The sequence below is a fragment of the Synchiropus splendidus genome, chromosome 11, assembly GCF_027744825.2.
Source record: "Synchiropus splendidus isolate RoL2022-P1 chromosome 11, RoL_Sspl_1.0, whole genome shotgun sequence".
NCBI classification, from domain to species: domain Eukaryota; kingdom Metazoa; phylum Chordata; class Actinopteri; order Syngnathiformes; family Callionymidae; genus Synchiropus; species Synchiropus splendidus.
Window position 1 is genome coordinate 8,902,460 of NC_071344.1, and position 18,992 is coordinate 8,921,451.

The following is an 18,992-nucleotide window of genomic DNA, read 5'->3' on the forward strand; positions in this document are numbered from 1 at the left end:
GCTCACTTATAGCCTTTTATGAAAAAAAATTTACAAGCGAGATGATATCTGTATACTTTGACAGACTGATGTACTAATCTCTGGGTTTTGAAGTTGAACAACATTTTTACTGCTACCTTTTAACTCATCTTTTTTTTTAACTTCCAGCTTGGGCTGAACATATTTCTATGGAAGGTGCTGTGTACACAGCGTGGTGTTTGTAGATGTTCTGAGCCTGTGGTTGGTATATTGTAACATTAAATAAACTTTCAATGTCCACGTTGACGGCAGAGAGCTTGCCAACGCCTGTTGGCAAAACAAACACCCTGAAACTCATGACTCACGACCTACCGCCCCAAAATCAAAGTAAACACATTTCAAATGTCGGATGTGCCAAAACTAGAGAGGCCAGCGCTCACTTCAGTATGATCGCTTCATGAACATTGATAACTCAAGCTTCGAACGGCTGCAGTATCGGGGCGTCTTTGTTTGGCAGTCAGGTTATTCTGCTGTTTTGTCAACACTCGAACGAACGCAGCTTTTCAAATGTTGTCACTTGTACAAATCCGCCTACATCGCCATGATGACAAGACGTCTCTCTCCTTGAGGCTCTTTTATAAATCTGGTTACGGAGATGAAAGTGCAGCAAATACGACTTCAACGTGTGAATGTTTATTGAGCAAAGCCATAATCACAGGTTGCAGATACTGGCAAGGAAGGACTTCATTTTAAAACGGCACCGTGTTCAGGATTACATGCGAAACAAACCCCAGATGGGCCGTTTGCATCAGCGAGGAGCTGTGTTGTCTGGGGAAGCTAAATGGATTTGACAATGGAATTTGATGGTCTTTGTAGTGAGCGTAATTCGGTTTGATTGACTGTAAAGTGACTAGTGAGGTCCAGATCTGGGAGGGGGAAATGATCAGACACTTGAACCGTCCATAAATTAATGAGATTCAACTGCGCTTGAAGTGCTTTCTACAAGGAGAAGGAGATTTCCAAAGGAAAAGGAGAGAAGAAAATGAATGCAATACCAAGGTAGTAAGTGTATTAAATGTGACTCGTGCTGAGAGAAACATCACTGGATGTAGAAAGAGATCAAATGGAGGTACGCAGCATATCCTCAGCGTGTCTTTGTTTGTCCATAACAAAACAGAGCCAAAGAGCGCAGTTGCCTTTCAGCTTAGGGTTTCTGTTTCAAAGCAGAAACAGGGATGAAACATCACAAATAAAATATACATCCAGTCATTCTGCAGTAGCACGCAAGCAGAATCTTTTCCTGACTTGTCTAGAGGAAGGTTGTAGCTCAGAGTCAGAGTGATCAGTGATGGAAGGGGAGCAGCTCCAGAGGACGGGAAGCTTTATAGGACTGAAGTGAGACCTGCTGAGGTAGTGGTGTGAGAGCTGGAGATAATCAGGTTTTCACAAGGTGTGACTCAGAAGGACAAGATTAGAAATGAATACATCAGAGGGACAGCTCATAAAGGAGCTTGGAGATGAAGCGGTGGAGAGGAGAGACAAGTGACATGTCGGACAGATAATGTTGAGGATGGTGGCAGGAAAAGAAGAGGACGGCCTCCATGGATGACGCCTCCAGGAGGAGGACAAAGAGAAGACATGACACAACCCAGCAGCATCGGTCACTAAAACACCAACAGAACCACGTCGCATTTATTTGCTGCAGTCGAAGCCTTTTATGTTTATAAAGTGCACAGCCGGTACATCATATTAAAGCACTATTTGACGTTGCTGATTCGACATACAAACTCTGATGGTGTCAGCGTGTCTGCTGCTAAAAGTCGTATTCCATAGCAAATCCAATCAACGTCCAAATTCACTAGGGAATATAAGCAGGTTTGGTTACAATACTTTCAATCACTCAACTGTGAATTAGTTTAACCTCCTCGCATTGTTTGAGATGTGAAAGATATGTGCCAATTGATACCTGTCTGGGGAATTTCACGTGACAAAGCTGTGCAGATCATGAACAGAGACACTCATGAAAAGAAAGAAATGAAGACTTGATGAAAATTAGGTTTGTATTATACACCAAGGAAGCTTTTTATGTAGTAGCTATTCAACGTGTATTATTTTATTTTTTTAAATTTCATCTGCTGACGTTGAAAGTGTGATATCGGACGACACACTCGTTGAGTTCAACGGAACAAATATGCTGGAAGCTACAGAAACTCCAGGAAACCACATGAAATCTGGAGATAATTCCAGCCCACAAACAGAAATTTAATTAAAATGATATCATCTTTATTGACATGTGGTGGTGTGCTTTAGGGGGCTGTCTCTGTCTGCTCCACTCTAGAAATATTGAGGGGTTAAAAAAAAAAAAATTAAATTAATTAATGCTATGTTAATTCCGGAGACACGTACTGTAAGCAAGAGAACAATATAGTGACACATAAGCCTTACATATTACCTTTTAATAAACCAACTGTTTGCTTATTAAAGGGTGAATAATGAGTTATTATGATGCTGTTTAGAGTGAACGTTTGGCCATTCCTGGATAAAACGTAGCCAGGCTTAGCAACATGCTAATTAGCAATTCAGAATGATCAATTACAGGGTAATATGCAGCTAATACACACACAGATAAGTAGTTTATCAATGACAAAATACATTCCCAAATCTACAGTCTGACCAATAATGTATACTCATAATAACTGTCTGGGGATAGAAACCAATTCAAAGTATATCTCAGAATAATTTAATAAATATAATATGTTATTATTAAGAAAAGGAAAAAAAAACCATGTGTGGTGGCAGAGTTATCAAATATTGCTGACAAACAAAAGAAGGAAATTACATATGCTGCTGCATAATACTACCTTAAATTCAAATAACATAGATCAGTCTTCACTGTGGTTAACAACTGCGCTATTGAGAAAGACATAGCTTTTCTCCTGAAATTGACAAGACATGAGCTTCAATGAATCAAAAGGTATACATCATAAAATCACTATAAATTTCAATGCAGTCACGTAAGATGGTAGTTTGTATATAAACAAACTTAATTTACTCATGCACTTGCTTTATTTCTTTACTTATCACACTCGTGAAGAGCTTCATGAGGTGGCAACTGGACATGGTGAAATTCACTAAAAACGCTTTATATATATATATATATATATATATATATATATATATATATATATATATATATATATATATATATATATATATATATATATATATATATATATATATATATATATATATATATATATATATATATATATATATATATATATATATATATATATATATACAGTATATATATATGTCTCATCGGTTCATCATGGTCATGTCTCTCCTTGTTTGTTAAATTGTATTCCAGACAGCGAGGTCAGCTTTAGTGCTCTATTACTGTCTTCATTTCCTGAGATAAGCCCTGAAATGGAGAGAATCTCTCTGAGAAAGAATTCCTTTATCTACTTGAGTTTCTGACCTTCACATCCCTCCCAAGTCATCAGCCCCCGTAATATTGTTTGCCATGTCTGCTCTGCTGTGCAGACACTATGCAAACGTGAGGAGCCGACCTGTCCAACCCGGCCCACTGCCTGTCACTGCTTGTCTGTGATCACCTGGCTGGCAAGGCTGCGACACAGGTACATATGCGCTGGCCTACATGCAGCTGTCAGTGTCACACAAACCCATCAATCCTCATCTCCCCTGCTGTCACAGTCTTGACACTGGTGCTGGCAGCCAGACAGCTGCATAGTTATGAATCAGTTCAGTTGAGAATGCAGGATTAAGAGTCTTGTTTGTTGAACGCAAACACAAAGAAATTCACTGCTCACTGCTGCTGAATAACAGACTAACAACAAAAACTCACACCACATTTAAGACAACATACTCCACACGTTGAATGGACAATACACATCGCACTGATGAGGAGAACTTATTCAGCGCTCTGGCTAGTTCTTATCAAATTGCACACTGTTGCCATGGCAACAGTATTAGCCGAAGTTGCAGGCCCATCGTTGTCAACATGCCAAATGCACACTTTACTGAGATTGATAAAGACAAGCAAACCTCATTAAGGCTGGCCTTCACATTGCAAATAAGTTGTAAAGACAAGCAGAGAGAGAAAAAAAAAAAACATTCTACAGAGAAAAGGGTCACCAAGGCTGCACAGCTCAGTCCTACAATGGAGAGATGTCTCCATTCAAAGCAGAACGCCGTGCCAAAGTGACAATTTAGAGGCAAAGTGAAAAGATGATTTCATGTTGACACAAGCAACGGTTGTGTAGTTTCCATTAGAGGCTCTGTTTTTTTTTTTTTTTTTCTTCCAGAAAAGCTAAAAATGATTGACATAAAATCATTTTCTTGAGCATGTTTTGGATCAAACCAAGTTGTTGCCAACAAAGGTCAGATTTTTAAAAAGCACGTTCACACCTTTGTCTGACTTTAAGCGACTAAGTTACCTACATGATTCTGTTAATAAGAAGTGGCGATAACGTATGATACACAATTTACCGCTACGATGAGAATCATACAAAATAGACAAAAGTGTGCGACACACTTGCAGCAGTGGACTTGCAGGTTACACAGGACAGAAGCAGCAGAACATCGGGCCAAATCACGATCGCGGTGTAACTTTTTTATTTATTTATTTTTGATTCACTATAATGATATTAGCAGACACTGAAACTCTGAGTCAGCGTTGGTTTTGTTGGCACTAACAGTCCAAAACGGTATTCAGACATGTCCGTCTGACTTACTTCAGATCGGCCATCAACGCATTGAAGGTCCCTTGCAGATAGGCACCAGATGTTGATTTTGGTGGCTCATCTTTCGCTAACATCTCACAACCCCAAAAGATAACTGGCAGAACACAGTCTGCAAGACAAGGAATGCAACAAGGTTCTACGAGAGGCATGCAGCATTGCTTTTTTCATCATTACACTGACATAACTGATACTAATACTGAAACACAAACACATTTGTTGATGCTGGAGACAGACTCTAGCAATGCGGAGAACAGATATGATACTACTACAAACTAGGTTTAAGTGTTTTTTACACAGGGACATGAAATCATCAGGAGTTAGGATTGAACCCGGCAACCAGCCAGACGCAGGCTGTACTCCCTATGGAAAGACAGTAGCTTGCCAGTCGATATCATAGTCTTGTCGTTTAGTTTCGGGACCGATATGTGACAGCGGAGTTCTAATACGGACTGTACAACGGTACGCTCAGATGAGGAGTGCAACGGTTAGCAGTCACTCAAGACGCACTTTTGAAGGCATATCCACAACAAATAGTGTCAGGAGCATGATAGCTACTGACTGTGAAGTGACGCGATATATATTAGGAGGACTTGATCCATCTTCAAATGTGTTCGTATTCGAGAAAATGTTGTCCCAACATGTATTTTCCTAGCAATTTTTTTCCTTGCTTCACGCCTGGTTTTGTAGCACTCAAAGTGGCAGGTTCACTTTCTGGCTCCGTTCAAAGCTAAGCGGTCCTGACTGGGGTACAAAGTTGACATGTGGGTGCAGACACTTGCCCCAGACGGGGCCCTGACCTCGGTGGTGTCAGCCGAGCGTAGGACCTGAGGGGGCCTGCAACTTCCCACTGAAGCCCCCAGAGGTACAAGACAGTCCAGATGCTTTGACCCCCTTCGTCGCGCCCACACACTCAGTGGACTTGCATACAGAGAAACAGATAGGTCCTTCGACAAGTGAGAAAATAATGCCATAGATACACTGATGGATTTACAGAGGGCCGGAGTGAGATATATTGAAAAATCAAGGATACATTTTATGCAAGAAGAAGAACCCGGTGACAAAATAATGAGGAGGAAACAGAATGGAGGAGAGATAAATAGATGGATAGGTAGTATATTGGTCATAACACGAAGGACGATATCAGAGAGGATGGGAGTGAGACAGAATTCAAACAGAGATGGATGAATGACGGATGGACAAAGCGGGAAACAGCAGTAGCCAGAGAGACAGACGTGGATAGAGTAAGACAGATTGAGACGGTGGCCAGAGAAAGAGTGTTGCCTGACAAACTGGAGCGTGATACATATAAAGACACCAACATAAGGAGGGATATATTGACGGAGACACTGCACAGTCAAGAGAGGTGGGAGTGTGAAAAAGAAAAAAAAAGTTCCAAGCAAGTGAATTGATTGTCTGCGGGTTAAACATCTGGCCAGTTGAGGAGAATATGAAAATCCACTTAGAGCAAATTTAAACAAATCTGGAGACTTGCTAATGATTTCAAAGGCAGTTCCCGACAGCCACATCATTGGTTCGGCGATTGTCTCTCCATCAAGAAAATGTCAGCCAGCTCCGCAGACAGGCCCTTCTGAAGCTGCAAAATGACTTGTCCTTTTTTTCCTTTTTTGTCTCCAATTGTTGATCGGTTCCTGAAAGGCATTTGTCCTCCGCCCCTCCGCCAGTGAAATCCAGATGAATTAAACCCTCGTGAAATATGCATCTCATTATTAATCATCCGCTAGTGAAGAGGATTAGGCCGCAATTTGCGTGATGACTTCAATCCTATCTTTTCTCTTCGACTAGTATTTAACACAATAATATGAGCCATCAGAAAGTGTTTAAAGCTTCCACTTAATCCAACATGAGACCGGGTGCGAGTGGTGAATCCCGTAATACAAAGAGCATATGCTTGCTCCATCTGCTCCGCCAAACTATTTTCAATAATCTTTCCTTCCTCCTCCTGATCTGCAACTATCCTTTCAAAGAAGAAAGTTCATTACCAGTCGCCTCCTTTTGCAATTCAATTACCTTGTGCATGGTTAATGGATGCTAATGAGACGGGGCATGTTTTGCTCATTGTTAGGGAAATTACAAATGTTTTCAAGTGTTTCCGTGACCTATATTACCTCACTTTCATCAGCCGTTACCAAAAATTAGAATATGGTTCATGCTACGTGCAGAAGATTAATCGCCGCTTTGAGTGAGAATTAGAATAGCTGTGTTATGTTTGAATACCAATGGAGATGAAGGAAAAAAAAAAAGGTGAACTGCGAATTGTGAACATAAGAAACAAACTGAAAGTTGGGGTGTTGGCAGTGAGGCAATTTGTGACTGAAGAACGGCGGAGGGATAAGATGCCTTTCGCTGCGATACATCCTCGACACAGGCTCCATGAAAGTCACCATGAATACAGCAGAGATGAGTCAGACCATCCAAGCAGCACTCAAGTAAAAGATCAGCTGAATGATGCGCTGGAAACAGAATCAAAAAATGCAACACAAAAAACGTTTTCATGATATCATTCCTATGAAAAAGTCCAGATTAAAATCATATACTCACTACTAGAGCTCGAGCAGGTCGACAATGCAAACAGTGCAATAATGGGGTTAAAAAAGCCTAAACTAATAATTCACCACTGCCAAGGTCATTGTGATGAGGACGCTCTGACGTGTTGGAGCGGAGGACAATCCCCTCTATCTTCGAGGCTGCAGGCGCCGTAGTCGTGTCACCCTCATGTTTTATTCATGCTCGTCATATTACGGCATTTTGAAACTGAGATCAAAATCTGCTCCGGCAGAAATATTTAATATTATACCTACTTCTCAACCCCTTCTCCATCTGGTTAGCCGAAATAAGAAAGAGGGTGAGACAGCTTCCTCCAGCACAGCCACGTTGGATTATTAAAAGTGAAGCTTTCAAAGAGGTCACCACTCAGGGAAGAGGAAGAGAGAGGAGGCGAAAAAAAAACACAAAAAAAAAACAGCATGCATCAATTATCTCAGAGAGTTTGTGGCACACCGAGGAATGTCTTGTCACATTTCCCAATATGGCTGAGCTACAGAGAGGTCCTTGGCTGGGGCTGACATTTAGAAGCTGGTGAATTGTGGAAATCCCATTCTGTTTGTCAAAGAACAGACAAAAGACGGCACTGACTGCTTGCAGAGACCCTTCAGGCTCGAAATTCCTTCTCAATGTCATTGGCAAAGCGAGACACCGGCCTCCTGCGCTGTCGCTCTAATTTTTCCTGTTGGAACAACTGCAACTTACACTGATCAATACGGAGTTTACTGGCATCACTGGAGGACAATACAGGAATTTCAATGACTCACGGGAATAAATGAAGACAGCTCTGTCCACAGAGCGGACGGTGCGTCCGCAGGAATAAGTAGGCCACAGTTCAATCCCCTCAAATTTTTAAACCATCATGAATCATGAATTAAGGCAATATTGGAATTTTTTTTGTCAAACTACTAACAGAAGGAAGCAGACTTTAGAAAAAAAAAAAGCATGGCAGATTGGTACCACTGTTCAAGAACAGCGGATTACAATAACAGTGTCAACATGTTTACTCAACTCTCTTCATGCTGATTAAACAAATGTTTTTTTCTACCTCCTAATATTTCAAGCCCATAAAATATGCAAGGATGTGATGAGCAGTAATTGAAAGAAAATTAAGTTACCATTATGTTTTCCTTTGACTTAAAAAAAAAGAATAAAAATGGCAAAAAAACGCTGTGAAAAATGTATGTATCTATATAAATGTCGGGAGCAAACATTCAATTAAATTCCATGTTGCCTATTGCACAGACATTTTATGTTGATAGGATCAGGACTACTCAGAAATGTCAAGTAAAGTAGTTCAATATTTTGTCCAGATCCGAACGTGACATGTCAAACATCAACCCACAGCGTGAGTGAAGAGCAACAAGACTTCTACCAGTTCGACAGAAGTTCCAGTGGTGGACCAGTGGCATCATGCGTGTCCATCACACAAATCTCCAGCCACATCTTGTGCTTGTGAACCAAGCCATTGAAATGCTTTTGAAATCTGTGTTACCCAAATCGACATGAGACACAAAGTTTTCTCCCACGTGCTGTACCACGTCGCGTCACACTGTGCTGTTATCAAAATGACTTCACAGTGGGAAGTGTTGCCCCTAGTTTAGTATGCAAAGATTTTGTTTCAGCAGTTTAAAAACGCAGTTATAGGGGGTGTCTTCACGGATGGGGTCGATGTATCAGCAGCACAGCACATTGTATATCTTTTCAGAGTGCTCCTTAAAGGTCTTCCTTAAAAGGCAGAGTCCTCCTGGGTGCTGACATTGCAAGACAAACTTTGCTACATATTGAGATCCACAAAGAAAACTCAGCATGGGGTGAAAGCTCGGCGTAGGGGGTAAACATCCCAGGGGCCCCCTCCCTATGCTGCTGAAGCGCTGGGGAGAACCTTGTATTTATAGTCTACCTGCCTGCTCACATGACTGTGCTGGCATATGAGTAGTGGGAGTCACACTGGTCATCATGTGAGGAAAACTTTGAAGTGTTTTTGGAGTGATCTGACTGCAGCGGTGAAACTCCCACCTCCTTCCACGTAGATAGATCTTCTTCCTCCCGGGTTTAAACTTGTGTGAAGCGCAATTCCATAAAACCTAGCCTTCTCAATAGCTCTGTTTTCATCTCCACTCCCCACCTGCCTATCTGTCTCCATCTCTGTGGTGGCACCGGGAAAAGTGGCTTACCTTTGTTCATGTCAATGAGCTGCTTCTTCTTCTGCTGGCGCTCCTGCTTCTCGCGCTCCGCCTTCTCCTTCGCCAGCTTGGCTCTCTTGATCTTCTCCTCCATCTCCCTCTTCTTGTGGTTCTCCTTCACCGCATCCTGATGAGGCGCGCGCACACAAACACACGGAGATAAGATCAGAATCTGGCACCTGCCAACGCAACTCTTTCGTGTCTTCACTACTGCCTTCGTGTTGAAAAGCATCAGCATGCCATCAGCACATCTCGGTGAGGGATTTGATATTTGCAGATAAACTGTTGGAATAAACAACCACTCATGCCATGTTGTGACTGTCATGCAGCTAATTTGTTGTGGATATTTCCAATTAACAAAACACAATTTCTGGTGTCAGAATCAGAAAAAGACATTCCTCCCAAAACTGTATGGATCTTCATGCCACCAAACTTCCATCAGATTATAGTCATATTTCATAATATCAACATGAGCCATTTTACAACCAAAATATAATCCCATCGCACATTGGTTTGGGATTTTCTAAAGACAACTAGAAATTATTATTATTATTATTTTACAGTGCACAAGTATCAAATAAATAAATATGACGTAAACAACTATAGGCTATATTTGGCAAATATGTTTTTATACATGCGTATCTCAAGCTATGTGGGCAATATGATTTTAATTTCATAGCGTGCAGCTTCTTCTCTGGCTGCAGTGCAGCTTGATGTGCTGAGGTATTAAATGTGACAACATGGGCGAATATTTGCATGAGCAAAGACACATGGAGCAGCAGCGTGCGGGTCTCTGAGGGGAGATAACCAGATCTCGTCCTGCTCCTTCGTGACCAGCGGAAATGTCAGAAAAGAGTCAGGAAAGAGAGATAATCAACAAAACAGATTCAGCCCCAACAAATGTGTCAGTTTGTTTCGCTGCCAACGGAATAAGACGCAACCATGTGACCTTTGGAGACAACAAACGGTCTCTGGGCCCAGGTCTGATGCTCGGCCCTCTGACAGCACCAGTCAAATGGGGTGGTGGAGCAGGTTAACATGTGTTCAAGGGGATGAATGATGAATATGTGAACGTGAAAGGGAGATAAAACATTTTGTTTCTGCTCCATAGATGAATGTAGCTTGCCATTAACATAATATTTTGTATGAAATAAAATAAATAATTTGAGCTCTCTGAAATACTGTATCAATATAGCACATTGGTTAGTGCGGTCGTGAACTTTCTTAGGGTCAAAATATAATTTTCTCCATCAACCAATCGGCCTCCTCCTGCGCAGATGCATATGGGAAACTATCACACCATCAATATGAGATGAGATGCCCATACAATCTGACACTGTTTATTTGGCTAAGAGCGGCTCTATTCCAATGTCAGGCAAATAACACAGCTGCCAGCAAGCCACATGAAAAAAGCATGTTTGACTCTGTCTCTCAAATAGGAGCTCAGTCAGCAGCTCAAAATGGAGACACTGCTTCCAAGAGAATTCAAACAATGGTGGTGGTAATGCAGTTTATAAAAATGTCACTCGTCTCTTAGCTGGGGATCCTATTTAAGGTTATTGGGAAAACGCCACTGGGCGGAGATTGCTCTGGGAGAATCAAACCCCTCTGTTTGAGTTGGAAGGAACTAAAAATAAAAAAGTTTTACAAAGTTGCTACCTAGTACTTCAAGGAAAATGAATAAATAAATCATTCGGAAAGCTGTTGGTTGCCTCTAAAGGTCAGACATCATCATCTCCTTATGTATGTCACCTGAGAAGGTGTGGCCCTGTTGCTGAACTGATGTAAGAAGTGCCAACACTCAACCCCCTCATCTGATGCCCCGGTATCACTGGTGTGCACGTGTGTGTGTGTGTGTGTGTGTGTGTGAGTGTGCATGTGTCATGTTGGTAGCTAAGACAGAAGGATTACAGGGATTGTGAGGAAAGAACAAGGGAAGAGCAGCTCATCACGCCAGTCAATAGCAGAGCTTTACTCCACGTTCCAAGGACACACCTCCCGATTGTCAGTGTATCCTCGCTGAATGACAAGGGCAAAAAAAGGAGGGAGCAGCGCAGGAGTGGGAGGAGAAACAGTGACATGCTTGATGGTGGGGTTAAGTGACAGCATCCGGAATAGTATGAGTGAACTGATTAGTTATTGCGTGTTGTGAGTAAAAAAATAAAATAAAATAAAACAAACACCAATCTTGCATTCATGACTGAGAGAGCAAGGTCCGGGATACAAGTGGCTGAAATGGGTTTTCTCCGAAGGGTGGCAGGCGTCTCCTTTAGAGACAGGGTGAGAAGTTCTGTCACTCGGGAGAGGCTCGGAGTAGAGCCGCTGCTTCTCCTCAATGAGAAGAGTCAGCTGAGGTGGTTCGGGCGTCTCATCAGGACGCCCTCTGGAGGCCTCCCTTTGGAGGTGTTCCAGACACGTCCAGCTGGGAGGAGACCGAGGGGTCGACCCAGGACCAGGTGGAGAGATTATATCTCTACTCCGGCCTGGGAGCGTCTCGGGATCCCCCAGTCGGAGCTGGTGGATGTCGCTCGGGAGAAGGGTGTTTGCTGTGACCTCCTGAAGCTGCTGCCCCCGCGACCCGGCAACGGATAAGCGGGCGACGATGGATGGACGGATGGACCAATCTTGCATTGTTCTCTTCCTTTTTTTTAATGCTGTTGCTGTCTCTGTCTAATATCTCACTTTTTCCATCGATTTAAAACTTTCATTTGCCGTAATTCTAAAGCGCAGTAAAAGTGATGTGCTCCTCTCAGCAGTCCCTCCCGGCGTCCCAGTCTAACCTGACGTGTGGCTTGACTGAGGGCCAAACCCAAGCGACCGATTTGTACCCTCATCCACACGCAGTGCTCAACTCATCCTGGATCACTTTCACTGCTTCACATCGACGGAATAAATGAGAAGATAAATTATGCAGATTACAAATGAAATCCTGGCGGCAAAAGAAATACTTTAAACAAACAACTAATTCTGACTGTAAACATGATTATGCAACGTAATTACGTTGTTCTAATCAAACAAACAAACCGCAGCCACAAATGAGCTAACGTTGAAAATCCGATCACTATTCCGCTAATGGCTAAAACGGATTCCATCAGACCTCATTATGGAGTAGATTGTGTTTTTGTAGGAAACATGAATATCACTTTTTGTTTGGCCCATCTGCTTCGCCTTCAGTCGACCAGCATGTTCTTCTCTGTCGACACACTGAAGAGACAGAGCCAGACACGGATGTCTCGCTCTTCAGAGCGTTCTGACCTGCCGTCTCTCAAAGCCCTCGGGCAACTCAACTTTATTAAGCAAGCGAAGATCATCACCGACTAGTTCGGAACATAGCATCCTCTGCAACAGGATAATGAGCAAACAAACAGCAAGATGGACACAAGTAGCAAGAGCACATGAAGATCACAGCGGGACCTTCAGACAAGATGAGGATGAGGGTGTTGTCTGGTGAGATGATAGGGGACAAACACCCCCCAAAAAGTAAAAGCAACATGAATAAATCAATTCTCAATGGACTGTAGAGGAGAAAGTGATGTGATGGACCACCACCCATGTGCACAGGGTTGCACCTTCAGGTCCACAGCCTTGCACTTAAATAATAATAAATAAAACACACCATTGACTTTTCAAAATTCCTCAACATCTTCTAACCGTTCGTGACACTCTCCCTTCCTAAAGAAAGCTTTTGTTGTTGGTTCATAACTTTTATGAACTATTCCGTAACATGCTTTCAAATGCCTTTATTTCTTCTACATTTCAATTTCAAAACAGAGCACGTATAGCAGGTAAATCCGCACAGAGATGCTGAGTGGCAGAGCTAAAAGCACAGGTCAGGCAGGGTAACCAGGCATAAATACGTTGATACCACGAGACAAAGTGAGTGCTTGCCAATTGACAGCATCAGTGAAATTGCACATACTCATCCCTCTCAAACAAAATCCTTTGCAACCCCGTGTTCAATTTACCAATAGAATCCAAACAGCATTTTTCCTCCACAGGTCTGTTTTTTTTTTTTTTGGCTTCTCTTTTAATAATTCATGAAATGTGTTTGCTTTTCTTCCTTGACCCCTCACAACACAATACATCTTCCACAGCACTGCTTCCCTCCCATGCATACAAGTTTTGCCAGAGCAAGGAGACTTTCCAACTGCTCAGATGCACCAGTAATCTCACTCCAAGTGGCGCGGCTATATCTCATTTGAATTTGACAAACACCACAGTCTTTAAGCGGAAAATGTGTTTATTAGCCATCTGTTACGCTTCCTGCCAGGATGTAATGGCCTCAAGAATTTTATAGGTTACAGAATCGGGTGTTTCTGACGCGTGTCAAGGACAAAAATAAAAGGCACCCCAAACTCTCGTGGGATTATGCCAATGAATCATGCTTCGTGGGTTGCGACAACTTTGTCCTCTCACTCGATGATGAAGACACTGTGCCATAATTGGACAAGAGTAAATCTGTTGGACTGAAAATTGAGGAGGGAATTGTGTGCTTTTGGGCTGCTAGACGCTGCAGTGCTGGTAATCTCCATAAATGTTTGAGGAAAAATAAATATTATTTTGAGGATTTAATAAAATAGTCTTCAACCAAACAGATAATATAAGCAGATTCCTTCATCTTCATATATATATATATATATATATATATATATTACTTCCATTGTGTATATATTGTGGATATATAACATATTAAACCCTGAACTCAATTGTTAACACTATATTCAAAGTACAGACCAATACATGGTGCTAAATTTGGATCACTTTACCTTATCATATTATGTTGCAATGTTTTTTGGTCACTTGGATCAATAAAAAAAATTAATTAATAAAAATATATATATATATATGTATATATATATATATATATATATATATATATATATATATATATATATATATATATATATATATATATATAATAACAATAATAATAATAATCATAATCATAATAATAGTAATAATAATAGTAACAGTAACAACGACACCAATAATAATAATAATAATAATTATTATTATTGTGTTGTTGTTACTGTTACTATTATTATTATTACTGTTTTATTATTATGATTATAATATAATAATAATAATAATAATAATAATAATAATAATAATAATAATAATAATAATAATAATAATAATAATAATAAATAAACTTAGTATTTATTTAAAGTAATGAATTCATTGAAAGACATGAAAAAACAGTGAAAGATTGATTCTCACTTCTCACATTCTCAATTGAATTCCAGATAAAAGAATGACAAAGAGTGAATTATAAATCTTAAAAGCAATCTCATAATCCCTAAAGTCGATGGATACAGAAACAGATACATTTTAATCTCTTCGATACTTCATCATTCAACTTTGCAAAACCCGTTTGGGGTCTCTCTTGGTCTCATTGGAAAGTCACTCCATTATCAGCAAAGAGTGCGAGCTCATCTCAGCCCATCTGCTGAGCTTTGATAACTCATTAATGGAAAAATCCCCATCCCCAACGCTCCTGGTCCGGATTACACATCCAGACCCTGCGATTGCATTTCACCCATAGTCGATTTCAGAATATGGCAGCCGCATTAATTTAACAAATCGTCCGACGCTAACTCCCGGTGCTTAAATGAAATATCCCATCGACAGCAGAAAACAGAAAAAGGGAGAGAAAGCGGATGAAACAGAGGGAAAACAAAGTTAATGGATTCTCTTATCGGTTACATTCATTTCTGTGAGGACGGTCTGTCAGTGCGTTTACTCAAACTCTTCACGTCGGCCGGCCGCATTAAGCCCCAGCTTTTTCGTAAAAGCAATTTAGAATGACTGTATGGCGGAGGAATTTGGTTTGACTGAGGACGCTTTGTGCTGTGAGTGCTCATCACGGGGCGATGTAATGTAGATGGAAGTTCAGAAAATATGTTTTGTCAGTGTTGAATAAGTCAAGCTCTCAATATTGAAATCAAAGAGGACGGGAAACCAAGCGTGGAGGGCCCTCGTTCAGAGAGGCTTCTTCATTAAAAGCGGACAAGACGCAGCAGAGAGTTGACTAAATCAAGACCACGGCGGTGTAAAAGCACGTGTAGAGAAAGGCATATATAGAGGGTCAACATCTATTTCCAGAGGAATGTTTATTACATCTAAATATATGCTTCCACCATGAAAACCTGGGGCGACGGTAGGGCTTTTTCGCATCTGTAAATGGAAATTATATATATTTCTTGAAGCGTCAATATCGGAAAATAGGTGTTTATCTGAAGTATAGCATCTCTGCAAGCACAGCAGTCAATTTACAATGTCGTTGATGTTTCTCCTGCTGCATCTGAGACACATTTAGGAGAATAGTGTAACGATTACCAATGTTTAAATGGCTTGCACACAACTCTGCAGAAGGCAAAAAAAAACACACACACAAAAAGATGGCTCAGTTGTTTTCCAGCGAAGGCATTTTTTAAACAACATTCAAGCACAACAACCGCCGTTTCCTTCTGCTCTGCGAGCAGATGGGATTATCGTTTCTGTCAGCAGAGCTGAGAAGGCGAAAAGCAAAATAATATCTGAAGAGAACACTGATTAAAGGATTGTTTTCATATGAATATATTAAGTTAATATTTCAGGGTACTTCATCCCACTCACTTCCCTCCCCTTTATCCGTTGCAGGAAAGTTTAAATCGGTAATAAAATATTCATTCACAGCTATTTGCTTGAGAGAATAATTTATTTTCTTGGGTGGATGCCTTTTTCTGAGACGGAATCCTTGGGGGAGCGTTGTGTTGTATGCTGCTGCACTTTGATCAGCAGGAATCAAAAGTCAGATTCGGATGGGGATCAGCGCAAATCGAGGAGAAGGATTGAGACAAGGGGACCTTGCCATTCACTTTAATGGGTTGTGAAGAGAGCGAACATGCCTTTCGGACACACTGTCATCATCCTGGTACTGGGAATTTCAGGGAGAAGCCAGAAGGGATGGACAGAATATCTAAGGGTGATGAACTTAAGTAAATACTTAAGTGCCACACCGGGAGCAGGATGAAGTGCAGTTTTGTTGGATGCTTATCTTTCAGTTCTTTGCTTAATGGAAAGCAAATTCTGATCATGAATTTATGCTCAGTGCCAGTTACCTTGGAAGCAGGAGCTGAGAACGACATTACAGCTGAGGTGAGGGAGGCTGAGGAGTTATCCAAGTGACCCGATTTGGCCCCTGGGCCTTGAGTTTGACATGTGATGCGAGCTCAATTTTCAATACAGATATTGTTGAGGGGTTACAAATATATATATATATATATATATATATATATATATATATATATATATATATATATATATATATATATATATATATCCAAGTTTCGATAATACAAAGTCTACAGCTTCACTACCGTCCTGAACGTGTTTGGATCCAACAAGGGTCAAACGGTACTTGAAGAGACTCAACAAGACCAATGGTGAGTCTGGTCTCCAGGAGGAGAACAGACTCACCATTAGGCTTGCGCTACTAGTCTCCAAAAAAACCACGCAATGACTTGAACAACGCTTTGATTACAGTTAAGTAAATCTTATTTGATGTTTGGCACAAAAACAGACTATTACAACGTGAATCAAGATCATAGGCAGAGAAAACGTGGGATTACAATGAATCAATTCAATCACAACTGAAGGCAAGGTCAAGAGCCTGGCTCAAGGGTTCAAGACCCATCCCTACATGACATTAAAATACAACCTGGTGTCTATTAAAATCGAACATTGTATTTGTTTTCCAATGTGTGCCACTACGTACATAGCTGTACCTTTTATTCAACAATATCATAATAGCTATATAACAATAATGCGTTGCACAAAATACAAAATGGATATAGGGAGGTAAAATGTAGAAGAAATACTCACAATGAAAAGGTTGCGGAAGTTGGCGAGTTCTCCGAAGAAATCCTCGATACCGACTGAGTGAGGGTCAAAGGCGAAGTAGCTGCCGATGTTCTCGTAGAGCTTTTGCATGTTCTTGTGCATGGTGGACAGTTTTTCATACTGATCTCGTGCATGTTTGCAGAAGCCGTGAGAGACGGAGAGTCAAGGAAAAAGCAAATACAGATAGCAAGGTACAATGGAACCATGAACATGATGAGATTTAAGGGGATGGTTTGCAGGAATGGCTCAGTTGATCTCTATGTGAAGAAGGTTGTATCTGGTAGCCAAAAGAAGTTGAGGTTTCCAGTGAAAAGGGATTCCTCCTGAATATTCTACCCCACAGAAGTCAAGCTTTGGAGGTGAGTACGCACCTTGAGCTGGTCATTCATTTATCAACTGTGCTCAAATAACATACAAACCATCACCATCTTGAGGGGAGCAACAATCCAAGAGGCAGTTTAGACAGGCCACTTCACAAGTTTCATTCAAAGCCCCTCCTGAGTCAAGGTCAACAAAACAAAACACAGTATGAAGAGGAATCAGGGACAATCTAATATGCCATTACAATAACCTCTCCATTTCACTTCAGAGTCAATGGCGTGGTGAGCTAACAGCCGCGGCCCCAGAGTAATGGAAAGGTGTTTTGTAGTCGGCAGCACGACACAGATGGACGCTGGAAGAGCTGATTGCAGTCATTGTTCTATTGTTTCTCCCAACAACAGTGGGGTCAGGTTGTTTTGAACCTCACCGCTCACGTCGCACTGTGTAATTTACTGAACAGGCGGAGCACTTTTCTCCTGGTGAATGGCTATTGACAGCCAGCATCAGTTAAGCATTATCACAGCATACACTGACCTCATGGAGAATGTGCTCGGACACTCCAGCACCCACACTGAAGTGGGATGCAGCCCATAATACACGCACACGGCGGACACGTAAACAGAAACTGGAAGAGCTTGGACATTGGCTGAAGGGTAAAATGCATTGGGCCTTTGATCCAATTCAGGTGGAAAATGTCAACGTGCCATAAAGAGCTTGGAGGGAACGTTTGAAAACAAATATATATAATAATAATAATAATAATATACATCATCATTTCTGATCTGGTGCCCTTGGGTCGGCTTCAGGGTCATCGAGCAGGAACGACCATTCACGGAAGATTCGCCCCTTTAATCCTGGAATGTTTCCTGGTGGCGAAGCTGTGACGTCTCGCAAGTGATAGAAGTCCCCCCTGCAGCTATTTGCTTATTTCTGAGACGCTCTTTTCCCTCTGTAGCTAAAGCCAAAGATTCCGTTTCAGCCGCCTCCCTCACCAGGCATGTGGCCCTTCGAAGCCCCTGCATCTCACATGCACTGGATAGACTTTGGTTTTGGCCCCTGTCTACCGCCACAGTGCTGCCAGGTTTGGTGAGCTCCATGAGGTGTTCTGACTGTAGGTGGACCACACCACAAGGACACAGAGATCTACTGTAGAACTAAAGATCCGAAGTTGTCTGTCAAGGTCAACCCTCATACTGCAGAAAATGGCCTTGGAGCTTCTCTTGCCCCGACGAACCTTTGGCCCCTACCTTCCATGACTAAGGTGGAGCCAGAATAACTCTTTTGCTGTATATTCATTGTTGAATCGGACCAAAAT

General features: G+C 41.5%; 1 protein-coding gene across 5 annotated transcripts in view; it reads right to left on the minus strand.

Moving 5' to 3' along the window:
* diaph2 (diaphanous-related formin 2) overlaps positions 1 to 18,992 on the minus strand; it is a 335,124-nt gene that overhangs the window by 64,194 nt on the left and 251,938 nt on the right. For all 5 annotated transcript variants that reach the window (XM_053878770.1, XM_053878769.1, XM_053878771.1 and 2 more), the window contains 2 exons: positions 17,339 to 17,503; positions 9,464 to 9,599 (listed from right to left, as the gene is read on the minus strand). In XM_053878770.1, coding sequence (XP_053734745.1) covers positions 9,464 to 9,599; positions 17,339 to 17,503 — 301 coding nt within the window. The remainder of the gene's footprint in view (positions 1 to 9,463; positions 9,600 to 17,338; positions 17,504 to 18,992) is intronic.